Source organism: Trachypithecus francoisi, unplaced genomic scaffold (genome assembly GCF_009764315.1).
Source record: "Trachypithecus francoisi isolate TF-2019V2 unplaced genomic scaffold, Tfra_2.0 Lachesis_group21, whole genome shotgun sequence".
Classification (NCBI taxonomy): Eukaryota; Metazoa; Chordata; class Mammalia; order Primates; family Cercopithecidae; genus Trachypithecus; species Trachypithecus francoisi.
The window spans coordinates 23,013,331-23,040,823 of record NW_022681467.1 but is presented as its reverse complement, the minus strand read 5'-3'; the positions used below and the strand labels follow the sequence as shown (position 1 = coordinate 23,040,823).

The 27,493-nt window shown below is 55.8% G+C and overlaps 1 protein-coding gene across 2 annotated transcripts; it reads left to right on the top strand.

Annotated features, from left to right (window-relative positions):
• Nucleotides 1–6,896: 6,896 nt before the first annotated feature.
• HSPA12B (heat shock protein family A (Hsp70) member 12B) lies at nt 6,897–27,099 on the top strand. 2 transcript variants are annotated; one of them, XM_033185779.1, is made up of 13 exons: nt 6,897–7,043; nt 13,178–13,237; nt 15,321–15,418; nt 16,775–16,899; nt 19,151–19,337; nt 19,745–19,849; nt 20,167–20,283; nt 22,164–22,338; nt 23,181–23,267; nt 23,699–23,803; nt 23,918–24,176; nt 24,752–24,855; nt 25,474–27,099. In XM_033185779.1, the coding sequence occupies exons 2-13, from the start codon at nt 13,195–13,197 to the stop codon at nt 26,127–26,129; spliced, it is 2,061 nt and encodes a 686-aa protein (XP_033041670.1). In that variant the 5' UTR covers nt 6,897–7,043; nt 13,178–13,194; the 3' UTR covers nt 26,130–27,099. The 2 variants fall into 2 exon arrangements, with proteins under 2 accessions (XP_033041670.1, XP_033041671.1); XM_033185780.1 differs by lacking the exon at nt 15,321–15,418 and having other exon boundaries at nt 6,934–7,043; nt 25,474–27,089.
• The last annotated feature ends 394 nt before the right edge of the window (nt 27,100–27,493 follow it).

The window sequence follows — 27,493 nt, the reverse complement described above, 5'->3', positions numbered from 1 at the left end:
ATGTGCTCTAATGAGTTTTTGTTACTTGTGGAACATTTACCTAATGTCATTAAACAAGTGGACCTGTCTCAGAGCAGTGTTATGAGAAGAGAACAGCCAAAAGACAGTTGTGGCTGAGCACAGTGGCTCACGCCTGTAATCCTAGCACTTTGGGAGGCCGAGGTGGATCACCTGAGGTCAGGAGTTCGAGACCAGCATGGCCAACATGGCAAAACCCCCTCTCTACTAAAAATATAAAAATTAGCCAGGTGTGGTGGCGAGCACCTATAATCCCAGCTACTTGGGAGGTTGAGGCAGGAGAATCGCTTGAACCCAAGGGGCAGAGGTGGCAGTGAGCCAGGATTGTGCCACTTCACTCCAGCCTGAGTGAAAGACCAAAACTCTGTCTCAAAAACAAAACAAAACAAAAACAAAACAAAAAAAAGCTGCAACAAATTTCAAGTTCTGTGTGTTTTCTTTTCTTTTCTTTTTTTCTATTTACTTTATCTATTTTAGGGTCAGAGCCTCCCTATGTCACCCAGGCTGGAGTGCAGTGGCACAGTCACAGCTCACTGTAGCCTCGACCTCCTGGGCTCAGGTGATCCTTCCACCTCAGCCTCCTTCTAGCTGGGACTACAGGTATGTGCCACCACATCTGGCTTGTGTGTTTTCTTACATACCATCAAAAGGATACTCATACTAAACGGCAACACATTCTCCAGTGCCTTCCTTTTCTTCTCCTATCCTCTTTACCACACACCAAAGCTGCTTTTACCATTATCTCCTTAAAACTCAAAAAAGCTTTCCCCAACATATCTATCCACTTCTTGTCCTCCCCTCGACCCTGCTCCATTTTGATTCTGCATCATAAAAGCCAAGCAGAGCTCTGGGGAGGCAGAAGCCTCCTCGTATGATATTGGAAGCAGGTGGATGAAACTGAGCAGACAAAGCCAGAATCTCTTTTGTGGAAAGATGGGGGCAGTGAGTAGAGGGGAGCAGGCTCATGTCTTCCCCTCTCTTCCCTTCCCTTCTCTTTCACACCACACGCTCCGCCTGGGTGAGCTCATCGTCCTCGTGTCTTCAATTTCCACCTCCAGGAGATCAACTGCCAAATTTCTACCCACAACCCCAAACTCCACTCTGAGCTCCAGACCCATCTACTAATTGCCTAGTCAACATTTTCCCTGTGGGGTCGAATCAGATAGGATTATATTCTGCTGTGACTAACAGAGACTGAAAATGAAGAGTCCTAAACAAAAGACTTTCTTTTTCTTGTGCTGAAAAGTCTGGAAGTACACAGCCCTGGGCTGGAATGGAGAGACTGCGGGGGGCTCCGTCTCCTTGCAGGCTGCCCCTCTGCTATCACCAGGGTGTGTCCCTCAACCATACTGTCCAAAGTGGTGACTGAAGGACCAGTCCTCCCACTGACATTCCAGGCAACAGAATGGAGAAGAACAGGCTGAGGAAGGAGGAACCACAGGCGCCCTCCAGATGTTTCAAGGACAGTTCCTGGAAGACGCTACATAACAATTCTGTTTATATCTCATTAGCCAGACTTAGTCATGTGGCAACACCTAGAAGCAAGAAAGGCTGGGAAATATACTGTTTCTGCTGGGTTACCGCATGCATGACAAAAAAGAGAACGCTCTGTTCTTAGGAAAATGAGAATAGACGGGGTTGTGGGAGGACAACCAGCATTGGCTACACTGCAGCCCCACAACCTCCTCATGCTTGATGTGGCTGAAATAAAAAGAGCATCTGCCCGCAGCATTTCATTTCCCTTAGTCTTATTCCTTTTCTGTACCCCATACCCTAGCAGAGGGGCAATTCTGTGGGGTGGGCTCAGTGGCAAGGGAAGGTCTCACCCAAGCTTAGTGAAGGGTGAGCAGAGAGAATTGTGCAAGGAAGCTGAATTTCCAGGGGTCTGGAGGAAACACTGAAAACCTCAAACAGAAGATGTCCAGGCGGAGCAAATGGGGCTGAGAGTTCTTGTCCAAGGGGGCAGAATGCCAGCAGAGTAGGACACAAGGGCAGGTCTCTACTGAAAGCACCAGGGGCAAAGTCACCCAGCCCTTCATCCCGCTGGCCACCAAGCACATCAACTCCACTCTGCCTCCTGCCTGTGCCACCCTTTGCACGTTTGTCTGTGCCATCTCCTCTACCAGGCATGCCCTTCCCGCTCCTCCACGTGGTATACTCTCAGCCACCCCTCAGGCTCAGATCTGGAGCCACCTCTTCCAAGAAGTCTCCACCTGTCTGCTGGGAACCCTCACATCACACTGGGAGAAGAGGCCAAAAGTGGGGGAGTCAGTACAGAGGTGTGGGAGGTGGGTCCAATCCTGGCTGGACCTGTCCTTGGGTGTCATTTGGGACAGGCTACTGGGGAGGTTCAGCAGGAAGGTGGGACCCCAAGGCTTTCTTTTTATTAAGGAGGAGGCACCAGCTGTTGACAGAGCAGCGACAGCAGGGAGCCACCAAGGCTGAGCCTTGAACCCTGGGGCACCAGCCTCCTGCAGGCAACTGGGAGCAGCTCAGCCTCTCACACTCCCGTTTCCAGGGAGGAAGATGATGCAGCCTGAGGCAACTGGCCACAGGGAGGAAGTTCAGCTGGGCGGGGCAGGCAGAGGAATTCCTGGAAGGAAGCCCACCCCTCAGCACTGGGGTAGAGGGACACTAGAGACAGGGGTGGCCCAGGAGCTGCCCACCTCCTATCCCTATGAATAAGCAGGTGGACCCGGGTAACCAGCTGGGAGCCACCCCTGGGTGCTCACGTACCACGCTTCTGGCCCAACCTCCCGAGCTGTGGCACAGGCAAGAGCATGGGCCCATGGGGTCTGCATGGGGCAGTGACCTGTTGTCTCTAAGCTTCAGCTTTCTCATCTGTAAAAAGAGAGTGAAGAGTCCCTCCCCACCGTGGTTGTGGCGAGGTTAACTGAAGCATCAGGGTAGGCGACCCAGCAGGGCACCAGCACACCTGAGGTTCAGTCAACAAGGCCCACTGGTGAAGAAAGCCTTGCCTGCCCTCTCTTCCCTCCTAAGGCAGGTGGTGGAGGCACCTGCCCTCCCCATTGTGTGTGCATGAGTGTGTGTGTGCATGCATGTGTGTGTGCATGCATGTGTGTGTGTGAATGTGTGTGTGTACATGCACATGCACGTGTGCCAAGCTCTGGAGAACAAGCAGCCAGGCTTGGGCAGGAGCCCGGGGGCAAGGGACATGCAAAGTTCTCTCCACAGCCCCTCAGTGCTAACAGGCTTAGGTGGGGGATGACATGTCTTAGAAACAAAATTCACCCTCTGCCCTAAAACTGCCTGCTGGTCTGCCACATCGGGCCAGGCAGTGGGCACTTGGAAACAGTGCCCTGCTCCTGCCTTCCAAACCCAGGAAGTCTTCTTGAAAGCCTCATGGAGGGGACCTGGGGCCAGGGGACTCCCCAAGCAGACATAGCACCCACAAGGGTCTCAGGGACCACTTTCTCCCCAACTGCCTGAGGTAAGGATGGATGTGGACAAGCAGCTCAGGGCTGGGGCTGGCCTAGGTGGAAGGTTCAGAAGCACAGAAGGTAGGATGTGCCCAAGGGGCCAGAGATAGGGTTGGAGGCTAGGGCTGGGAAAGAGAGTTTGGGAGATCAGCCAAGGGCAGTCCATGCCTAGGCTCTTCTCTAGGTCATGGGGAGTCATAGAGAATGTAGGAGTGGTGATGGGATGGCACCATATTTGCACCTTTGAAAGTCACCTCTGGTTGCAGATAGAGATGGACTGGGGGCAGGGCTGCGAGGAAGGGCATCTCATGGGAGGGGAAGACCCTGGCCACAGTCCAGAGGAAAACGGTGGGCCTGGGGAGAGGCTGCTCCTGGGGAGGACCTACTCAGAGGCTGATTCTTCCTCATGCTACCCCACCCAAGGAGACACAGGAAGCTGGTGAGGTCAGTGGGTGGGCCTGCAACCCAACCTGCGCTGGAGAGGAGCAGGAGGGAGATGGGAGGGCACAGAGAGGTGGAGGACAGGGACTCTGAGGACCCTTGTCCATGCCCACCTGGGCAATTGAATCAAGCTTCCTCTAGTGTGGAATGTGGGCTCACTAGGGCTATTTGCTATCCTTCTCTCATGTCAGACCAGACGCGGCCCAAGGGTGGGGTCTGTGACTTCCTCATCAGACGGAGGGGGCCTGAAATGTGGGGGAAGGAGGGAGCTTCCAAGCAGGAGGGTTTGGAGGGCGCTGGCACTGAGGACAGGGGATACACCCCCCATGAGTCATCACCCCTGCTCAGAACCTGCTGCTGTGGCCCTCAGAGATGAGCCCATCTTTGGAACTGGAGGTGGGGATGGAGGAAAACCAGGTGGAAGGGAAAAAGAAAAAAGGGGCAGGCATGAGTGTGAGGGGTCAGACCCTGCAGCCCCCAGGACATGCACAGCAGACACACACTTCAATCCCTCCTGGCTCTGCCCAGCCTCAAACGAGGTGCAGGCCTGCAGGCCCTGACAAAGGACTCCCGTTATACACAGACAAATGCAGACACACACTCACACACAGATACAAAGACATAAGATGCAGCAACACACACACAAAATACACACAGTCACACTAGTGCACACACAGACACAAATAGACACACACAGACACAGACAGACATTCCAAGAAACATACTCACACATGAACACAGACGTACGAGCACAGTCTTACACAAAGACACACTTAAGCAGACACAAACACACCAAAAGATGCACAGATGGACACACATAGACGCACACTGGGAGGCAGCCTGTGGAGACTGCTGATTGGATGCCATGCTGGCTTGGTATCCAGAATTGTTGGTGCAGCGCACCCCACGTGCCTGACCTCATTAAGGAGACGTTCTGGGGCAGTGGCCCTGAGAAGAAAGGCAGCAAGCCTAGGGAGGTGACACTGTAGCTGGGGAGCATTTTGGCTGGGCAGAGAGGAGGAAGGAGAGCATTTCAGGGAGGGAAAATAGCCCCTGCAAAGGTTTGGAGTGGAAGAGCGGGATGTCCCAAGAACTGTGCCTCGTTTGATGGGGCTGCGGGGCCCTTGTCTGACAGGCAGCCTTCCCGGCACAAAGGGAAGTGGACTCAAAAGCATCTGGAACTTCTGTGGGGGCACATGGGGCAGAGGGGAAGGGGAGCAGGCAGAACCAGTTAGCTGCCTTTTTTTTTTTTTTTTTTTTGAGACGGAGTCTTGCTCTGCCACCCAGGCTGGAGTGCAGTGGCTGGCTCTCAGCTCACTGCAAGCTCCGCCTCCCGGGTTCACGCCATTCTCCTGTCTCAGCCTCCCGAGTAGCTGGGACTACAGGCGCCCGCCTCGTCGCCCGGCTAGTTTTTTGTATTTTTTAGTAGAGACGGGGTTTCACCGTATTAGCCAGGATGGTCTCGATCTCCTGACCTCGTGATCCGCCCGTCTCGGCCTCCCAAAGTGCTGGGATTACAGGCTTGAGCCACCGCGCCCCGCCTAGCTGCCTTTGAAAGCTCCACGAGGGACCTAGCAGAAAGTCATTCATTCATTCATCCGTTCTTTCATTTATTTATGACAGGGTCTCTCTCTGTCACCCTCGCTGGAGTGCAGTGGTGTGATCACACTCACTGCAGCCTCAAACTCCTGGGCTAGGCCGGGTGTGGTGACTCACGCCTGTAATCCCAGCACTTTGGGAGGCCGAGGCGGGTGGATCACCTGAGGTCAGAAGTTCGAGACCAGCTTGGCCAACATGGTGAAACCCCCGTCTCCACTAAAAATACACAAAATTAGCTGGGCGTGGTAGTGGGCACCTGTAATCCCAGCTGCTTGGGAGGCTGAGGCAGGAGAATTGCTTGAACCTGGGAGGTGGAGGTTTCAGTGAGCCGAGATCACGCCACTGCACTCCAGCCTGGGTGACAGAGTGAGACTCCATCTCAAAAAATAAAAATAAAAATAAAAATAAAAAACCTCCCGGGCTCAAGCAATCCTCCACCCCAGCCTCCTGAGTACTGACGTGAGCTACTACAGACCTAAGCTACTACACCTGGCTAATTTTTAAATTTTTTAGAGACAGGGTCTCCCTTTGTTGCCCAGACTGGTCTCCAACTCCTGGCTTCAAGCCATCCTCCTGCCTCAGACTCTGAAAGCGCTGGATTACAGGCATGAGCCACGGTTCCCTGCCCAGAAAGAGATCTTCACCCCACAAACCCCCTATTTGGAGGCCAAGTTCCAGCATCCCCAATAAGGTCCCGGTTAGGACAAGAAAAAATGCTGTGAGACTCGTAAGAGAGGCTGGGCGCCCCTTTCTGCGGAGTGGTCCCCTTACCGGGCATGGGGCCTCAGTCAGTGAGACTCCTCGCCTCGGTCGTCTGAACTTGAGCAAGGACAGAGCTAGGCCCAGCCTGGGGACCTGAGGGCCTGCCCTCATCCGCGATTCTGCCTCTTTTCTGGCCACTGGGGACCGGGCTAGGGAAACTGAAGGGGCAGCGGGGGTGGGAGGAGAGAGGGTTCTGGGTCAAGGGACTGGACAGGTCTGGGTCAAGGGACTGGAGGAGTCTGGGGCAGGGAAGTGGAAGGGTCTAGGGCGGGCCCTTCCCCCTCAGCTGTTGGACCCTCGCTAAAGGGGCTGAGGCTGAGCCCCAAGGTGGGCCTGTGGGGGCGGGGCAGGGGAGCCCCTTCGCAGCTGGACCGCAGGAGGCCGACGAAGGTCTGGAATTCCTCTTCCCCTCCCTCCACCGCCCCCTCTCCCTTCTCCCACCCCCTGGGCTGCTCACGGAGCCGGGGAGGCGCAGGAGGGGCTCAGGGAGGGGCCCTGGACGCGGGACCAGGCTGGGCCCCTCGGCGGAGGCCCGCGCAGGCAGGCCCCGCCCCGGCCTCGCACATCTGGGCCGGGAGCGCGGGCCGACCCGGCGGCGCAGGCGGCGCGGCCATCCGGCCTGGGGGAGGGGGCGGGCGGGCGGGGTGGGCGGTGCGAGGAGGCGGGAGGCCGCAGGGCCGGGCGCACGTCGAGGGCTGCGACCGCCACAGCAGGCAGGGCTAGCGGGCTGCGGGCCCGGGATCGCGGCGGCTGGCCGGGGCTCGAACTGTAGGGAGGGCCGAGGTGAGTTCTGGGGCGGGGGCTGCTGGGCGCCCGGAGTAGAGAAAGGCGCGGAGCTTTGCCGTCCTGGGCTGTCGGCTGAGACCCCACCAAAAACCTCCAGACTCCAGGTGTCTGGTGGGGGCAGATCTGCAAACCCCTCTCTTCAGCGAGGCTGTGGGTTCGGGAAGGCACTTGGGACAGCGACCGTGGGCTCCCACCTGGGCTTCAGGGGACCCTCCCCTGTCCCTTGCACAGCTGCTCAGAGGCTGAGGCTGAAGAAACTCCTGGGTCTTACAGGCTGGCAGGACTGGTGTGAGCTGAGGCCCGCTCCAGGGAGCCAATTTGGGGGACCTGGTGCCTAGGCCTGAGGTGGAAACTTGGGGGTTGAGGTTATGTGTGTGTGTTGGGGGTGCCTCAGGGGTCCCAGGCCCTGTGGTCCCGAAGTGCAGCAGAGTACCGAGAGACCCAGGTGCCAGGGTCTGAGGCCAGGACCTGGTCTTCCGGGAAAGCTTGAAGTCCAGGTGGGGTGGGTCCAGGTTCCCGCTGGGGCAGTGGAGCCTGTCTGTGAGGCTAGCGTGTGTTGATGAGAGAGACTGGAGGGGAGTGAGCACGAAACTAGGGACTCTCCGGAGAGCAGACGCAGCTCAGGAATCCCAGGAGTGAGGGGTAATAGGGGGCTGTGGGCAGAGCATGGGAGGGGCTCTGTTGTTTGTGAACTGGCTGCTCCCATGATGAGGACCCAAGGGGGTGCGGCAGGATGTATGGAAAGCAAAGATGAGAACAGGGAGGGGCCATGGGGGGCCATTTCTGTCACTCCCTGCCCCAGCACAGGATGGGGCAGCCACCTCACTCAGCCATCCATGGTCCCTTCTTCTTTTTTTTTTTTTTTTTTTGAGACGGAGTCTCGCTCTGTCACCCAGGCTGGAGTGCAGTGGCGCGATCTCGGCTCACTGCAAGCTCCGCCTCCCGGGTTTACGCCATTCTCCTGCCTCAGCCTCCCGAGTAGCTGGGACTACAGGCGCCCGCCATCTCGCCCGGCTAATTTTTTGTATTTTTTTAGTAGAGACGGGGTTTCACCGTGTTAGCCAGGATGGTCTCGATCTCCTGACCTCGTGATCCACCCGTCTCGGCCTCCCAAAGTGCTGGGATTACAGGCTTGAGCCACCGCGCCCGGCCAGTCCCTTCTTCTTAAGGGCTCCTCTCCAGAACAGAGTGGGGCAGCCCTTTAGGTGCCATTTCTGATCTGTGCTTTGGGCCCTGGTTGGCCCAGTGTGTGGCTTGGAAGAAACGCCTGTGGCCTCACTTAGCCCGCTGACGGAGTCCTGTTCCATTACAGGGCTGGCTGGGTGCTGAGCAGAGAACAGCAGGCAGAAGAGGCAGGGTCCTAGCCAGGAGGGGAGCTATAAGGACTTGGGTGGGCTCTTTGTCTACATAGGCATCATGTGGAGCCCTGAAATCCGGAACACTGTATTCCCATAGTGCTCCTGGGGACATGAGTGCCCAGCTGAAACACCCCACCCAGGAAGAGACCTCCCGAGGATTCTCTATCAGGCAAAGAGTCTGGCCCCTGCAAGGTGGCTCACGCCTGTAATCCTAGCACTTTGGGAGGATGAAGTGGGAGGATCGCTTGAGGCCAGGTGGCCGAGGCTGCAGTGAGCTGTGATTGTGCCACTGCACTCCAGTCTGGGCAATAGAGCAAGACCCTGTCTCAAAAAAGGAGCAGGGGTGGGCAGGGGGTGGGGGGCAGGGTTCATCCTAGGCTATTGTAAGATCAGGGGGCACTCTGGGATGGGAGTCTCTGGTTGTGAGTTCCTGCTGGGCCACACCCTATCCTAGTCCCCAGTGACTAATAGGCTCTGCCTATTGGGTAGAAGTCAGGGCCAGGGGTCAGGGCGAAGCTGATGACTAGAGGTCAATATGAAGCCAGGAGTTAGGGATCAGTCCATGGGCAGGGTTAGGGATCAGGCTGGGGCCAGAGTTTGGCATGTGCTTGTAGCCAGGAAATGGAGTTCCTTTCTGTGTAAATCAAACTGTCCCGCTCAATTACTCTCAAATCCATAGGCACCACCAGTCTGAAATTAGTAGGCCCCTGAAACGGGGGTCAGCCTCCCCTCATTTTCAGCTATGGACTCTGCCCAGACCTAGCTTTTGGGAGCTGGGCTTGTCCCGTGTTCTGTGGTCAGCATTCTCCTTAAGTGTTTCTGGGTGTGTGTGCTTGCTTGGCAGTCAGCCACCTCTTGGCTTACCTCCACCTCTTGGGGAATCCATGGGATCCTCCTTCTTTAACACATTTTTATTTTATTTTTTTGAGACAGGGTCTCACTCTGTCACCCAGGCTGGAGTGCAGTGGTGTGATCATGGCTCACTGCAGCCTCAACCTTCCAGGCTCAAGCAATTCTCCCACCTCAGCGTCCAAAGTGGCTGGGACTCTAGGCATGCACCACTACACCTGGCTAATATTTGTATCTTTTGCAGAGATGAGGTTTTGCTATGTTGCCCAGGCTGGTTTTGAACTCCTGAGCTCAAGCAATCCACCCATTTTGACCTCCCAAAGTGCTAGAATTACAGGCATGAGCCACCACACGCAGCCTTTAACACAAATTGATTTAGTTCCTACCTCCTTCCTTAAAGAACTCATGATGACTAGAATGCGATTCTCAGTGAGACCAAAATCTCTAACAAGAAAATTCAGAATCTGCATCACGAAGGGAAAGAACACTGCTCAAATCTGCCCAACTCCTTGCTTTTATCAACACCTTGCATATCTGGACTTGTTAACATAAGCCCTCTGTGTCACCCATTCTACCAGAAAGGGTACTGAGGCACAGAGATGTGGCATGATGCACTCATGCCAGGTGCCCTAATAGGCTCTTGCCATCCCTGAAACCCCAGCATAGGGGCACTCAGCATATCGCACGAGAGACAGTAGATAACTGGACAAGCTTCCGATAGCTGGGAAAAATATAGGCCCATGGTTTGGATGTGGAATCTAGTGTAGAATGAGGACTCAGAGTTTTTTTTTTTTTCTTGAGGTGGAGTCTTGCTCTTGTCGCCCAGGCTGGAGTGCAATGGCGCGATCTTGGCTCACTGCAACCTCTGCCTCCCGAGTTCAAGCAATTCTCCTGCCTCAGCCTCCTGAGTAGCTGGAATTACAGACATCTGCCACTATGCCCGGCTAATTTGTTGTATTTTTAATAGAGACGAGGTTTTACCATGTTGGCCAAGCTGGTCTCGAACTCCTGACCTCAAGTGATCCACCTGCCTCAGCCCCTCAAAGTGCTGGGATTACAGGAGTGAGCCATGACGCCCGGCCTAGAGTTTTTTTTCTGGTGGTTCTAGGTTGTTTCTCCTCCAGGTATAATAGCCTTAGTCCAGAAAATCCATTCATTCATTTAGCAAAGTGGTTCCCCAGTGCTAAGCACAGAGCCTGGCATGAAGAATCTCGATAAGTGTTTGCTGAAGAATCAGAACAACATACAAATAGGGCTGCCAGCTCCTCCCTCAAGACCTTGATCCAGTAGTATGCTGGTTAATGTTTTCCAATCAGCTCTGGTAGAGGGATAAAATCCTGATTTGTAGTGCTTGCCAATTTCTGTGGTGTAAATACTCCCAGCCATGACTGATTTCAAGCTACCAATGTGATGTCATTGAATGCAGAATTGGGAAGAGATAGAAATAAACAGCTCACATGAGCTGGCGGGACCCCGCTCAGCATCCCACTCCATCACCCTGAGCTGGGCTCCTGTCCCTGGCTCCTAAGACCCCTCCCCTCCCCTCTCTGTGCTTTCCCTTTTCTCCGCAATAGCCAGCTGCTATATGTGTGCCCACAACCAGCCCCCATCCTTTTTCTGATTCTGATTCCTGAGCATCCAACTGTGTACCTCCAATGGTACAGAGGACAGCAAGAGTGTCTGGAAATCTCCATGGTGCTGGCCATGCAGGAGAATCCTGGACATACAAGAGTGTGTGGGAGTCCAGGTGTCTGTCCACGGTGGGGCTGGTTTGTGTGAACTGTGTGAGCAAGGGTGTGTGCATGTGTGTATGGGCATGCCACAGCCAGCTCTGTGTCTGCCTGTGTTCTATAGCAAAACTTTCTGATCGGGCTGCTGGTGACAGAGAGGGAATGGATTGGCCTTGTGTAGCCTCCCCATTTGTTTAGGGGAGCAGCCAGGCCCACCAATGAGAACATAGTGTCAGTGGTCTGCAGACTAGCTGAGAGACACTGTTGAGCAACACTTCTCAAACTTCAATGTGCACCTGAATCACCTGGGAATCTTGTTAAAATAGGCCAGGCACGGTGGCTTACGCCTGTAATCCCAGCATTTTGGGAGGCTGAAATGGGCGGATCACCTGAGGCCAGGAGTTCGAGACCAGCCTGGCCAATATGGTGAAACCCTGACTCTACTAAAAATACAAAAATTAGCGGGGCATGGTGGTGCATGCCTGTAGCCCCAGCTACTTGGGAGGCTGAGGCAGAATAATCGCTTGAACCTGGGAGGTGGAGATTGCAGTGAGCTGAGAACTGAGATTACGCCACTGCACTCCAGCCTGGGGGACAGAGTGAGACTCTGTCTCAAAAATAAATAAATAAATAAAAATAAAATACAGGTTCTGATTCAGCAGGTCTAGGATGAGGCCTGAGGTTCTGCATTTCTAACAAGCTCCCAGGGGATACCAATGCTGCTGGTCCTCAGCCCACACTTTGAGTAACAAAGCTGTTGATGGTTTGGAATATCCTGCCTATATCCTGGCCCCAGAACTTCATAGACAGGATTGAGTCCCTCCCATCTTAGAAAATAAATATTCTTCCTCACCTCCCTTCAGCTTTAGCACCCTCCAACTACTGCCCTCACATGCATTCTTGATCTCAGCCAAGCTTCTCAGAAATTCTAGCTCAATATGATTGCATCACTACACTCCAGCCTGGGCAACAGAACAAGACCCCGTCTTAAGAAAAGAAGTTCTAGCTCATATGACCTCTTGCTCACTCCTCACCTAAGCTTACCTGCCTTGAGCCACTAAAACAGGTGTTTCCAGTCTCATCTGAGGACCTCTTACAGAGATCTAGCTTTACCCATCTCTTGGTACAATCTGCATGAGACCATGGGGCATCTCAATCTCCTTGGCCAGTCCACGTTCCTCTGTTCAGCCTTTAAGTGTAGGTTCTCCTCGTGACAGAGTGACATCCTATCTCAAAACAAACAAATAAAAAAAGAAGGCCAGGTATGGTGGCTCACGACTGTAATCCCAGCACTTTGGGAGGCCGAGGTGGGCAGATCACCTGAGGTCAGGAGTTCGAGACCAGCCTGGCCAACATGGTGAAACCCCGTCTCTATTACAAATACAAAAATTAGCTGGGCATGGCATGCAGCTGTAATCCCAACTACTGAGGAGGCTGAGGTAGGAGAATGGCTTGAACCTGGGAGGCAGAGGTTGCAGTGAGTCAAGATCACACCACTGCATTCTAGCCTGGGTAACAGAGTAAGACTCTGTCTCAGAGAAAAGAAAAGACAAATTGAGTCATGCCCCCACCCCAGCCTGCCACCTCAAACCTTTCAAGATTTGCTGTTGCCCTTCATATAAAACCAAATCTGAAATAGGGTGCACAGGCCCTACCTGCAGGGTGAGAGCCCAGCCCAGCCCTCCGTCCAGACTTACCATGTCTCCTTCCCATCCCACATTATCCAGCTTTGACCTTCCCAGGACTCAGCAACCCTTGTCATTTCAAAATCACTTGCCTAATTATCATCTCCATCAGACTGTTGGTTTCTAGGGCAGGGACAGTGTCTCTCTGGGTCACTGATATCTCCCAGCACCTGGCACAGAGCAGGCACCAGAAAACATTTAGGAGGATCCTGATTCCAAGAAAGTAAAGCCATTTTTTGAGACAAGCTGGGAACTGTGGGACTTTAGATGAGATGTAAGGAATTACTGTTAATTTCACTGGACATGAGAATGGTGTTTCAATGATGTTGTTGAAAGCGTCTTTATCTGTTGGAGAGATGTATTAAAGAGTTCATAGGTGAGACAGCATGATGGCTGGGATTTGCTTCAAAGGACTCAAGCCAAAAGTAAACAAATAAAATAAATAAGCATTCAGTGAGGGAACAAAGGGACAAATAAATCCCACTCTGCTTGTCTGTTCCTGTTGACAGCTACAGGGCCTGCAAGGATGTTGGCTGTCCCGGAGATGGGCCTGCAGGGGCTGTACATCGGTAAGAACCCCCACCACTCTGCCCTGCCCCACCACCCATTCACCCCAGCAGGCACTGAGACCCACCTACAGGTTGTCCAATGTACCTCTCCCGCAGAGCTTCCCAACAGCCCTTCTGTGAGTGAGTGTGTGTGTGCATGTGTGCAGGGCAGGTCTGTGCTTACTGGACCCTCCCGTGTGTGCAGGGAGGGTCTGTGTGCAGAGGTTTGTGTATGTTAGTATGTGTGAGTATGTGTGCACACAGGACTTGTCTATTCACAGGACCTCCATGTATATATGAGTGTGGGCTGAGTGCATGTGTGTGTGCCAGGAGGGTCTGTGCACACAGGAGTGTATGCATGTACATGTGTTTTGTTCAGGCTCCGTCCACAGGACCCTGTGTGAGTGTGTCAGTGAGTGTGTGTCTCTGTGGGCAGGTCTCTGTGCACAGAACCTGTGTATGGGAGTATAGTCTGCAAGTGGGCACACATACAGAGAATTCTATGTGTGCATGGAGGGTCTGTGTGCACAGGAGTGTTTGCATGTCCATGTGTTTTGTTCAGGCTGTGTGCACAGGACCCCGTGTGAGTGCATCAGTGAGTGTGTGTCTCTGTGGGCAGGTCTCTGTGCACAGGATCTGTTTATGGGAGTATAGTCTGCAGGTGGGCATGCATGCAGAGACTTCTGTGTGTGCATGTGCATCTGCCCATAGCCTGGTCTGGGAGCAGGCTTGGGTTCTCTGCAGGGGTGGGAGGCCGGAGGCAAGAGGGACACTCCTCAGGAAGTCCATTCACAAAGACCTGGTGGGCTGGGCCCTTCCTTCCTGCCTCCCTTCCCAAGCTCGAGCCACAGCAACTTGGCCTCTCAGGCTGCAGCTGGTGGCAGAGCCAGAGCCTGCCCTGGCTGCCTGAGGAGAGACAGCCCTTGGAATGTGGCCACTTTGTCCCTGCCCCTCCAGCACCTCAGACTCTGGCCCTGTCCAGGTGCTTCCCAGAGTCCCCCTCATGTCTGGCCCTTCACCTATGTTCCCAGGTTACCCCCAAGGCCAGGGAGAGTGGAGACCTGCCTGGCAGCACATGGCGGGACTGTGGCTGAGGGAGAACAGGGCCTGCCTGATTTGTCCATGGAGCTTCCTACCAGATCTCACTCTCCCTCCCTAGCCAGCCTCCCTGGCCTGTCCATGGATCTCAAGGCTGCCCCAGTACTCCTCACATGCCCCTTAGCAATGCCCAGTGTGGTGGTGGCAGCTACTGGCCCACACCTGTGGGGGTCCAGCCAGGCAGGCCCTCCTGCCCCATGAGCCGCCTGATCCTTGGAGCCAGGCCTGGGGCTGTCCTCCAGGGCTACTCCACTCCCTCCCACCAAAGGTCCAGCTCAGTCCCAGGCCTGCAAGAGGGTCTTGATGGGGCCTCCTGCCCTGAAATGCTGGCTCAGGGTGTGTGTATATGTGTGGGTGGGGGATGGGAATCAGACTTCCTAATGTTGTGGACACCCCCCGTTTAGGACTGGGCTGTCTTTATGAGTGTGGGAGGAGATGCTTCCCCTCCTGGATCCTCCCCAAGCAGCCAGCTGGGCCTGTCTGTGGCCCTTGTGGGCATGGGAGCTGTGGAGTTCCCTCAAGTCCTGATTAGAACCACGTGGTCCAACTTTAGGGTGGAGGGGAGCAACCCCACCTCCTAGCCAGTTAGGTCTGTAGCCCCACCTTTTGAAGGAGAAGGGCTTCTCTCTCCTCCACTCCCTCCCAGGAGCTCACCTGCCCTATCTCCCTGCCCTTCCGTCTCTGGACTGAGTCTCCCTGCCACACAATGCTTTTCTGTCTCTCTCCCCTCCCGCACTGCGTTTCCGAGGGGCCCTAGTGGGGAGACAGTGAGTCCCCAGGGAAAGCATGGGTCACCCGCTAGGGAAATGTTGCTTCTGATAGCAGACCCTCAGCTCCTGCCCCTACGTCATGCGTGTCTTTCCTACACCCCCCAGTCCTCCCCAGCAGGCAGCCCCTTGCCTTAGCCCAGCAAGGACTGATGGAGAACCTCTGGGTGCCTGGCTTGGGGTCCGCTGCCATCCCTACCCTGCTTGTGCCAGGATGAACTGCCCTCTCTTCTCTGCAGGCTCCAGCCCGGAGCGGTCCCCAGTGCCTAGCCCACCCGGCTCCCCAAGGACCCAGGAAAGCTGCGGCATTGCCCCCCTCACACCCTCGCAGTCTCCAGTAAGCCTGGAGCAGGGATCAGGTGGTGGGTAGCCTGGGTGGTGTGGACGGGATCGTGCCTGGCAATGTCATGACAGGGCCTGGGCTAGGAAGGAGGAGGGGATGGGGATACCACCATGCCTCTTGTCCCCATACACTCCAGTCACGTGACCCCCAGAAGGACTGGCCTTGGGTGGCCCTGGACTATAAAGGTAACAATTCTACTGAGAAGGTGAGCCCCATGTAACTAACTCCCAACCCCCCCAACACAGGAGGCACCCATAGCCATTGAAGCTGGCCTGGCTGAGGCAAGTGTTCCTCTGAGCATGTGGCTTTTCTAGGTCCCCAGAGCACTGGGCCTCCTGTTGACCACAGTCCACCTTAATCCAAGTCATATCTGAAGGAGAGGAGACATGTTGCTAAAAAAAATAGTCTGGAAACTATTAGCTCGGGCTGGCCATGGTGGCTCACACCTGTAATCCCAACACTTTGGGAGTCCGAGGTGGGCAAATTACTTTGAGCTCAGGAGTTCAAGAATAGCCTGGCCAACGTAACGAAACCCCATCTCTACAAAAAAATACGAAAATTAGCTGGGCGTAGTGGTGCACACCTGTAATCCCAGCTACTCAGGAGGCTAAGGGTGGAGAATTGCTTGAACCCGGGAAGCGGAGATTGCAGTTAGCCAAGATCGCACCACTGCATTCCAGCCTGGGTGACAGAGTGAGACCCGGTCTCAAATAAAAAGGAAACTACTAGCTTGAAGTATCCAGGACACCACCTCCCCACCCCCAAGCTCCCTGGGTCACCCCATCTGGATGACCTTGCCCTGGTGAGCCAGCTTAGGGACCCCCTTATTCTCAGGGAGTCCAGCCCTGGCACAGGAGAAGGCACACATTTCTCTGGAGACATGCACGTGCTCTCTTCTCTCTGCCATAAAATTAGTCTGGTTTGTGTCACTGTGGCCATAAGGAGCAAGAGGGTAAAATATATGCACTGGTCCATGTGCTGTAAAACTGCCTGGAGGAGCAAAATTGCTCCCAGCTGGGCCCAGACTAGTGGCTGCCTATGAAGATGGTGTGAGGTGGGGGTGGGGCTAAGGCAGTCTGGGGGAGGGTGGGCAGAGGCTGGAAGCAGGAAAGCAGGAGCTTGAAACCAACCCTGCCTGGGGCTACCTGAGAGACATGTCCAAGGCTCAGCCTGGAGCCTGGGAGGGCAGAGGAGCCTGAGAAGGTGGGCAGGTGGGGTGGGCCAGGTCCAGGGCTGGTCTGGACCAGTCAGTGGAGGGGAGTGTCTTCCCCATGCAGAGGAAGTGTTGGGGGTTGGGGGGTGGGGGTGTCCCTGCTGGCTGCTTGCTAATTCTAGGTCTTGCACTTGCAGAAGCCCGAGGCCCGAGCCCCCCAGCAGGCCTCCTTCTCCGTGGTGGTGGCCATTGACTTTGGCACCACATCTAGTGGCTATGCTTTCAGCTTTGCCAGTGATCCTGAGGCCATCCACATGATGAGGTGAGGGTGGCTGGGCTGGGAGAGTGAGGTGGGGTGGGTGGGGAGTTCCTCATACCCAGGGATGAGCTTGCTCCCAAAAGTACTGTCACTGAGACATGGGGGTCTCCTCAGAGGCCCTGCCACCCCTAGTCTGGGGCTCCCCACTGGGGCAAAAGGTTGGAGGATGGGCCCCAGGCCTGGGTCCCTGGCCTCAACTGGAGCAGCTCCCAGCCCTCTGAAAGAAAAGTAAGACTTTGTTTTTAATTTTGAATTTTTTTGAGATATAACTTACAATAAAATATGCAAATCTTTTTTCTTTTCCTTTTTGTTTGAGATGGAATCTCACTCTGTCGCCCAAGCTGGAGTGCAATGGTGCAATCTCAGCTTACTGCAACCTCCACCTCCTGGGTTCAAGTAATTCTCCTGCCTCAGCCTCCCAAGTAGCTGGGACTACAGGCATGCGCCACCATGCCTGGCTAATTTTTTTTATTTTTAGTAGAGACAGGGTTTCACTATGTTGGCCAGGCTGGTCTCAAATTCCTGACCTCAGGTGATCCGCCCGCCTTGGCCTCCCAGAGTGCCTCACAGACATGAGCTACCACACACGGCCTTTTTTATTTTCTTTCTTTCTTTCTTTCTTTCTTTTTTTTTGAGAGACAGGGTCTTGCTCTGTCACAAAAGCTGTGTGCAGTGATCACACCACAAGTGCAGTGGTGTGATCATAGCTCACTGCAGCCTCAAACTCCTGGGCTCAAGCAAGCCTCCCACCTCAGCCTCCTGAGTAGCTAGGACTACAGGCAGCACCACCACACCTGGCTAATTTTTTAAAAATTTTTTTGGAGAGACAGGGTCTCACTGTGTTGCCAGGGCTGGTCTTGAATTCCTGGCCTCAAGTGATCCTCCCACTTTAGCATCCCAAAATGCTGGAATTACAGGCGTGAGCCACCATGCCCAGTCCACAAATATTTTTCCAAGCTTGTAGACAAACACACACATATACAAACATATATGTGTTTTTTAAGTAAAAGTGAGATATACAGCTTGCTTTGTTTTAAAGCTTCAACACTATTTTGTAGATATTTCATGTTAGTACATACAAAGCTACCAGTTTCTTTGAACGGTTGCCTAGTATTCCATAGTACAGATGTGTCATAATTTATCCATTCCCCTATTGACAGTTTTAGGGGTTTTTCCCCTCCTCTCATTTTTCACTATTACAAAAATGCAGCAGTAATATCCTTCTATGAAAACTTGTGCTGCAATCTCTATGGGGTAGATTCCTAGAGGTGATTCCTAGGTCCAACATCTCAAATAAAAAACAAGAAAATGAAAGTTCTAAGGGTTGAGTTGACAAGTCACACAGTTGTTATGAAAGACATGTTTCAAAAATTCATTCAGATGTTGGTGGGTTTTGTGTGAACACTCCCCTTGGGACCTCAAGACCCCAGTCCTCTGAATGTGTCCTAGAGGGTTGGCAGGCAGTAGGTAAAGCTATAGGAGACCTCAAAGCTCTCAACCCACACTGGGATGGGAGGTAAGAGGGGCTTCTCCAGGCCTGGAGACTGGACGGAAGATTGAATGGAGAGACAGACGGACAGGTAACTGCTCCCAAAATACATGGGACTTGAGCTTCGTGAGATTGGACTGTCCTTCCTTCTGCATCACAGGAAACCCCAAAGGCTCCAGGCACTTACGGCCCTCTAGGAGCTGTAGGACATCCCAGATGTCTTGCTCATCAACACACACGGCTGAGGCCATGCTGGGGCTAAGGACACATCCAGGAACACTATCTCTGTCCTGTGGAGGTGAAAGTCACAGGAAATAACTGGGGGACATCCCGGCGTCCTCCTAAGCCCTCTCTTCCCACCAGACACCAAGCCCCTAACATCTCTAGATGTGTCCCTAACATCTCTAGACCCGACCTTCTCTCACCTGGATGGCTGCAATATACTCCTCCTTGGTTTCCTTTCTCCATGCTCTCTTTCCTCCATTCTGTTGCTCCATGGGAGCCAGTGACCTTTATTTCTAAAGGCAAATGTGGTCATACCTCTTTGCTACTTAAAATCCACGAAGACAGAATTCTGAATGGCCTTCTGTGCTCTTCATGATCGCACCTTAGCATTCTTGTATTTTCTCCTGCTGCCTATCCAACCGACCCATAGCTAGTTCTCCCTGCTCTTTCACATCTGTAAGTTTTTGCACATGCTGTTCCCTCTGCCTGGATTCCCACCCAAGTAGGGTCGCACTGACGGACGACCCTGTGCCTCCGCAGGAAATGGGAGGGCGGAGACCCGGGCGTGGCCCACCAGAAGACCCCGACCTGCCTGCTGCTGACCCCGGAGGGCGCCTTCCACAGCTTTGGCTACACCGCTCGCGATTACTACCATGACCTGGACCCGGAAGAGGCGCGGGACTGGCTCTACTTCGAGAAGTTCAAGATGAAGATCCACAGTGCCACGGTGAGTCACAGGGCTCCAGACAGGGAGGCGGCGCCAGCATTGAAAAGGGCAGGACTAATGGGGGGCTGGGGCAAAACCAAAACGCGTGAGGACCGACCCGTTGGAGTCGTGGCTGAGAGAGGGCAGAGCTAAAGGGAGACGTCGGACTCCAGTGTGGGCGGAGCTCAGAAATGAGACAAGTGGAGGTGGGGCTAATGTGGGTGGGACTAATAGTGAAGCTGGGGTTGCGGGAGGGGTGGGACTAAGGAGAGGGGCTGGGACAGAGCTAATGTCAGATTGGGGCTAGAGTGGGATGGTGTTAAAGAGGTGGGGAAGCTCCAGGAAACGGGGCGATTTTAAGAGCGAGGTCGTCAGGAAATGAGTGCCGAGCTGAGGCCTCCTGCAGAGCCGCCCTGTGTCCCTGCCAGGATCTCACCTTGAAGACCCAGCTAGAGGCAGTAAATGGAAAGACGATGCCCGCCCTGGAGGTGTTCGCCCATGCCCTGCGCTTCTTCAGGGAGCACGCCCTTCAGGTGCGCTGCGACCCCACCTCTGCCGACTGTCGCAGGGACCCCCTCTTGTCCCCTCATCCGAAACCGCTCCCCGATTCCGTCCCCGACATTGGATGGGTAGCCACCGCCGGGAGTCAGAGGTCATCTTCTCCAGTACCCTCCTCCCTTTTTATCTGGTAGAGCCTGCACCAAGCCATACTGATGGGAGGGGGGCTGATTCTTCCAACTCTGCTGGGAAGTCCTTCCTGTGGTTTGATTAGTACCTCCAGCTCCGCGGAGGGCTGAAGACCACCCTCCCTCCAAGCCAGCTTTTCTCTGACTGCCCCCTCCTGCACCAGGAGCTGAGGGAGCAGAGCCCATCACTGCCAGAAAAGGACACTGTGCGCTGGGTGTTGACGGTGCCTGCCATCTGGAAACAGCCGGCCAAGCAGTTCATGCGGGAAGCTGCCTACCTGGTGAGGATGTGCAGACGGGTCAAAGAACACTGCTGAGGAAGGCCCGGGCCTGCCCCCGTGCCTGCATGCACCCCACCACCCTTGAGACCACAGAGTCATTGTGGAAAGACCTTCAGCCTGCTCCTGCTGGGAGTTTGTAGGGTTGCTCCCCCCAGGAGAGGGAGTGGGCCTGCAGGAACAGGGGACAGAGGGACAAGAGGTACAGCCCAGGCTAGTGTAGACAGTGCCTTAAGTCAGGTGTCCTAGAAGCAGAGCCCAAGATGGAGAGTCTTATACTTGAGGTCTATTGAAGAAGGGTTGTCAGGAGAAAGGCAAGGGAGGGAGGCGGGACAGGAGAAGGAGCTATGAAGGATGTGGTCTTGGCTAGAGTGTAGCCTCAGGTTTAGCCTCAGCTAGATCCCATGGGGAGCTGCAGAGGGAGAACTGTAGCACAGAGCTGGGGCCAGCTTCTTGCACATCCGTATCGGTCTGTCACTGGTTCTGGGGGAATGGGAGGGATACCTCTCCAAGTGAGGCCATTCCCATTCAGCTGAGGGCCGTTATCCAGAGGAGGTAGCAGCTGTGAGCCAATAGCAGCCAACACTCACAGTGGCAGGCAGGGCACCTAAAACATTCACTTCACTTGGCATCAGTATTTTCCGGGACACCCCCACCACCGCCCACCTTTGTTGGTTCTTGAGCAGGGGAAATAGGACTATGAAAGTATAAAGGGAGGCGATTCTGGCCAGTGCATACAGGTCTTCCTACCACTGAGATGCTCAAAGGTCTAGAGCAAGGAGTTGGGGGCTCCATTGGAGACAGAGAGGGTATAGCCTCAAGACTCATTGCTTGGTCCTAACCCTGGAGCCTTGGATACAGACCCTAGGCTGTCCGAAAGGGATCTCAAGCCTGCCTGTAGACACCCTGGAGGGGCCCCCAATCCTCCCATACCTATGGGCCAGGCATGACCCAGGGTCAGGTCTGTAGATGGCTACCCTTTTCACTGGAAGGAGCTAACTCTGAGCACAGTGGACATACCTGTGCAAGGATCAGAACAGAAGCAAGGCTGTCCCCAGCCAGAACAAACACCTGCTCCCCCAGCATCCCCTTGCCTATTTCCCCACCCCCTTTCCTCTCACGCTGTTCCCTGGCCGCTCAGGAAAGTCTGGCCCTGGGTAGAAAGTCTCCATTCACATCCTTATCCCTCTTCCCTATCTGGTCAGAATCTGGGGAACTCTACAAAACCATGACGTACTTCCCACAGGGATCCCCTGCCCTGATGAAGGAAGTAACTCCAGATCTCAAGTATTTTTCTCCACCCAACTGGCCTGTCTTGTTGCCTGGAATTTCAGCTTCCTTCCGCTGTATCAGATTCCCTGGGAACAAAGTTCTCCTGGGAATGGGGTGGCCTATGGCTACCGTCTGACACCAGCCTGGTGGAGAAACAGGGTTCAGTGAGCTAAAAGGGCTCCCCACCATCTCCTCTGAGCCACCACACCCCCCACATTGTGCTAGAGTCTCTGCCAGCACCCCCAGCCAGCGCTCAGCTGGCCACTTGCACCTGTGAAGGGGAACCTTGCTGCAGCCCCGCTATCTTGGGAAGTTTGAGGGGACACATCCCAGGGGTTCTAGGTCTGCATTCTGTCTAGAGCCTTTTCCTGCTGGGCAACTTCTTCCCCATCTTTGTCCAGGGCTATTCCCTCCCCAGCCTGGTCACAGCGTGGCTATGAGGCAGCTCCAAATTTGTGCAGCACAGAGGGGCCTGAGAAGCCTAACATGGGTGGGGTGTGATGGAGGAGGAGGTGGGAGCCCCCACAGGCCCGCGGTTCCCCACCTCTCGGTGCCATCTTAGGTGTGACAGCCCACAGTGCCGCCTGACCCTGCCCACCACCCATCCCCAGGCTGGACTAGTGTCCCGAGAGAATGCAGAGCAGCTACTCATCGCCCTGGAGCCTGAGGCTGCCTCGGTATACTGCCGCAAGCTGCGCCTGCACCAGCTCCTGGATCTGAGTAGCCGGGCCCCAGGTGGTGGGCGCCTGGGTGAGCGCCGCTCCATTGACTCCAGCTTCCGTCAGGGTGAGCTGCCCCCAGGGACACCACCCACCCTTGGAGGGTCAGAGGGTTACTGAAGCCAGAAGCTCAGCCATGTCTAGTATGAAGGGGAGGGGGTCCCCACCCCGGAGAAGCCCAATTTGAGCAGGCAGAAACATGCCTGGTGGAGCCCGTCTGAGGGAGGGAGACACAGCCCTGCCCAAGGGCAACCTCTCTCAGGGTGGGACATGTCCTACCTGGGGGAACCCAATCTCAGGGTGGAGATTTCACCTGGCCCTAGGGGAGCAAGGTCTGAGGAGGGCAGGACTCTGCCCAGCCCTGAGTCTGAGGGTCAGGGGAGACACAGCCTACCCCAGGAGGAAATTGCTGGGGTACTGACAAAGGAAGAAGTCAACCCACTGCATCAGCTGTCCCCTTCACTCCCATCATCCTCCCTGACACACATCAGCCCCAAGCTCCTGCTGCCAGGACCAGGCACCGAGGCCAAGGACAGCTATGGTCATCCTCCCAAATGCCATCTCCCAGGGCAGGGAGAAGCCCTAAGTCCTGAGTCCCCTCTGAGACTCCAAGGACACCTACTGCCTCCACTCCTCCAAACCCTCTAACCCTGATTTTGCCATGACCTGAGACCTCCTGGGTTAAAGGAAGGCCCTGTGTCCATAAATACTTCCCCCCTCAGCTGTTGGATACAGGGTGGGAGTTTGGGGTTCAGGACTGCCCTCTCCCAGTCAGGAGCAGGTTGGAGTTTCAGGAGCACTGGTTGCTCCCAGTGCTCATGGAGGGCCTGGGCAGGAGGATGGGAGTTGAACGCCATAGCTGGAGCACCTCCTTCTAATCTCACTCCCTGCTGTCTCCTGACCCCCCAGCTCGGGAGCAGCTGCGAAGGTACCGCCACAGCCGCACGTTCCTGGTGGAGTCGGGTGTAGGAGAACTGTGGGCAGAGATGCAAGCAGGTAGGGGGAAAGGGGGATGGAGAGTTATCCTTGGCCCCTACCGGGCACCATATACTGATGGGGGGAAGGGCATGTTTGCAAAGCCCGTCTCTTCCTCCTCCATCCGCTGTACCTAACCTGGCCGTCCCCTCACAGTCACCCGCACCCCCACCCCACTCACAGCGGCGCCCCTAACTCCCACTCCTCCAGGGGATTCTCCGCGGACGCTCGGGTGGAGTTGCAGAGCCTCTGGAACCATTTCTCCCCCACACCCTGCGCCCATATGTGGTGGTCTGAGGTTCAAGCACCTGAAGCCCCTCACGTCCCTCCCCCGACCCTGCAGACAGGCCTTGGGACCCGGGTCAGGGCTGGAGGCTGGGCGGGGCTGGAGGGGGCGCAGGGCTGAGGGTGCGAGGCCGCCCACGAGTGTGTGCCCACGCTCACCGCCACAGGAGACCGCTACGTGGTGGCTGACTGCGGCGGAGGCACCGTGGACCTGACGGTGCACCAGCTGGAGCAGCCCCATGGCACCCTCAAGGAGCTCTACAAGGCATCTGGTGAGTAGCCAGGCGGCATCCCGGTACCCAGCGCGGCCCGGGCCCCGGCCCCGCCACTGCCCCCTGGCAGCTGGGTGAGCGCTGACGCCCCCTCCGCCCCCTGCTCCACCCCAGGGGGCCCTTATGGCGCGGTGGGCGTGGACCTGGCCTTCGAGCAGCTGCTGTGCCGCATCTTCGGTGAGGACTTCATCGCCACCTTCAAAAGGCAACGGCCGGCAGCCTGGGTAGATCTGACCATCGCCTTCGAGGCTCGCAAGCGCACTGCTGGCCCGCACCGTGCAGGGGCGCTCAACATCTCGCTGCCCTTCTCCTTCATTGACTTCTACCGCAAGCAGCGGGGCCACAACGTGGAGACCGCTCTGCGCAGGAGCAGGTGGGTCCCGGGCCCGCGGGCTCAGGCAGGGTTTGCCGACCCGTAAATGACTGTGCACGGGAGGGTCCCGGGCCCCAAGGAACGGTGGGGGGTCTGCCTGATTCATCCCACATATACACCAAGCCAGCAGGGTGTCGGGGTGGGGCGGTGGGGAGCAGCGAGTGAGTGCCCCAGCCCAGCAGGCTCCACCCACGGAATCTGCAGCCCGAACTGGGGCAAGAGAGAGAATCATGGCCGGGAGGCGGCAATGACTGGTCTCCTCCCAGCCTTCTCTACACCCGCACCCCCGGCGCTGCCGGCCCATGCTCCTTGGCTTCCCTGCACCAAAGCAAGGGGAGGCCTCTCCCAGGACCTCGTACCCGGAACCTGGAGCAGGCTGGCAACTAAATCCTGACTGAGTAGGGTGGGGTTAAGGGCTAACATCCAGCAGGTCCAGTCCTCTAGACACCACGTGCAGTCGGTGCCCAGGCACTTCTGCCTGGTGGCAGAGGTAGAGAATAAGAACCACGGACCCCAAACTGGGGCAAGCAGCTGGGCCCTGACCGATAGGTCTGTGCCCCTTTCACCACCAACAGCGTGAACTTCGTGAAGTGGTCCTCACAGGGGATGCTCCGAATGTCTTGTGAAGCCATGAACGAGCTCTTTCAGCCCACAGTCAGCGGGATCATCCAGCACATAGGTGAGCACCTGAACTCGGTCCTCCACCCGCCCCCACATAAAACAAATGCGGAATAATTACCCCCCTCCCCACCACCAATCAGTGCCTAGAAATCTCCACACATCCATACACTGGGATGAGACCTAGAATCATCTAGAACACCTGGAGGATGAAGTGATGATTAAGAGTGGTGATTAAGAGCTAGGGGGTTGATATGTAGTCTTGCCAAGGCAAAAAACCTCTGGTGCCTCAGTTTCCCCATTTATAAACTGGGGTGATAGTATTGGGTTCCCAAAACGTTATCACAGGGATAAAATGAGCTGAAGTATCTACAGTGAGCATAATGTCTTGCACACAACGTCTAGGTGTTTAATACGTGTAAATGCATATCCTTATCTCTTGTTCTCCACGTCGTGGTGGGAGAGAAGTGGGGAGCGTGAGTGTTGGGGAGGCAAAGCCCTCGAGGACTCGCGGGAGCTCTCAAAGAAAGTGCTCAAATGGCTACTCTCTAGTTGCCAGGCGGGTACGGGCTAGGGAGGGGAGGCGCCGGTGGCCGCCTAGTGGTGGCCTCAGTGACTCTCTCTCCCCCCCGCCTTCTCCTCCGCCCCCTTCACCCGCGTCTCCCGTCCTGTACCGCAGAGGCGCTGCTGGCACGGCCGGAGGTGCAGGGTGTGAAGCTGCTGTTCCTGGTGGGCGGCTTCGCCGAGTCAGCAGTGCTGCAGCACGCGGTGCAGGCGGCGCTGGGCGCCCGCGGTCTGCGTGTCGTGGTCCCGCACGACGTGGGCCTCACCATCCTCAAAGGCGCGGTGCTGTTCGGGCAGGCGCCGGGCGTGGTGCGGGTCCGCCGCTCGCCGCTCACCTATGGCGTGGGCGTGCTCAACCGCTTTGTGCCTGGGCGCCACCCGCCCGAGAAGCTACTGGTTCGCGACGGCCGCCGCTGGTGCACCGACGTCTTCGAACGCTTCGTGGCCGCCGAGCAGTCGGTGGCCCTGGGCGAGGAGGTGCGGCGCAGCTACTGCCCGGCGCGTCCGGGCCAGCGGCGCGTGCTCATCAACCTGTACTGCTGCGCGACCGAGGATGCGCGCTTCATCACCGACCCCGGCGTGCGCAAATGCGGCGCGCTCAGCCTCGAGCTTGAGCCCGCCGACTGCGGCCAGGACACCGCCGGCGCGCCTCCCGGCCGCCGCGAGATCCGCGCCGCCATGCAGTTTGGCGACACCGAAATTAAGGTCACCGCCGTCGACGTCAGCACCAATCGCTCAGTGCGCGCGTCCATCGACTTTCTTTCCAACTGAGGGCGCGCCGGCGCGGTGCGAGCGCCCTCTGCCCGGCCCCGCCCTCTTTCGGTCCCCGGGCCTGCGGAGCGGGGTGGGGCGGGGGAAATGATGGTTCTGCTGTGTGCGCCTCTTTCCCCGCCCTCCGGCCCCGGGGAGATGAGGTCATGGGAGGGTGGATGGGGACACACCCAGAGACTGGCTTTGGGATTGGGCCCTTGTCCGCTGACTGCCAGGCTGAAGGAACCCGCCAAGGACTGAACGGGTAAGGGTGACTGAGAAGAGGTTTGCAAGACAGAGCGCGCAGCCCTGCAAGTGGCAAATGACCCCGAAGGAAGAACGCAACAGAAGATGGAGTCCTGGTCTGAACTTAGGCGAGTAGGGGTGGGGGTGGGATGGCAGGAGGAGCCGCAAGAGGAAGGTTGTGCAGGGTCTGGACCTGCAGGGCTGGAGTTCACTCATTGATGGACCCAGCCTGAACCGGGAGGCAGGCAGAGGAACCTTGTGCTGTAAGAAAGTGACTGGAAGTGGACTCCTGAGGGACAGGTGTGGTAGCACAGTCCTGGTGTGGTGCTGACCACCCAAATATGACTGTGAATTGTAGAAAGGGCAGTAGATCTCTAATGGGGAGGTGGGAACATTATTATGATGGAGGCAATTATGAGGGGATATGAGGGTAGCATTTCCTTCTAGACAAAACACCCATCTGGGAAGGCCCCAAGGGCAGCTTATGAAGGACCCCACTTGCACCCCACCCCAGCCATGGAAGGACAGCTGGAGGGTGGATGAGGAGGCCAGAGGGAGCACTGAGGGGTGGTCCCAGCTCTGCTATTGACTCGGTGTGCCTTTAGGACATTCTCTGACCGCCCATGGGCCTCAGTTTCCCAAAGTGTGAAATGTCAGGCACTTCCCTCCAACTGTGACATGCAACAGCCCCCCCCCCCGCCTGAGAGCCCTAAGGTGACAATAAAACATTTATGCCCAAGGGGAAGCCATAGCCTGCTGATATGGCGTGGAGACCCTAATAATGGGAGGAGTGTAGGGGTTCCGGGTGCTATAGAGAGAAGGGAGAAAGCTTTCAGCTGTGCATAGGGAACTGACCAGAAGGGGGTGCTGCTGTCTCCCCATCAAGCATCCCAAACAACTCCACTGCTTAAGACCTCTCTTGCCTACATGAGGTCCCTCCCTCCTCATTCAAACTAATTGTCTTGGCAGCCAGCTTCTGGCCTAAAATGCCACCACCTGTGCATACCTCTTGTGGGGCTAGGTGGTATAATACCACGCGGTGCCCCTGCCTCCTGAGTGAATCTACCCAAGTCCTTCCTTGGCCCATCTGCAAAGGAGTAGGCATTACCCCAAACCCAGAGAACAAAAATCCACCTGGC

Coding starts and splice junctions, on each gene's coding strand:
- HSPA12B (XM_033185779.1), top strand. CDS start 13,195: ATGTTGGCTGTCCCGGAGATGGGCCTGCAGGGGCTGTACATCG. Junction 13,238..15,320: donor CCTGCAGGGGCTGTACATCG/GTAAGAACCCCC, acceptor TCTTCTCTGCAG/GCTCCAGCCCGGAGCGGTCC. Junction 19,338..19,744: donor TGAAGATCCACAGTGCCACG/GTGAGTCACAGG, acceptor TGTCCCTGCCAG/GATCTCACCTTGAAGACCCA.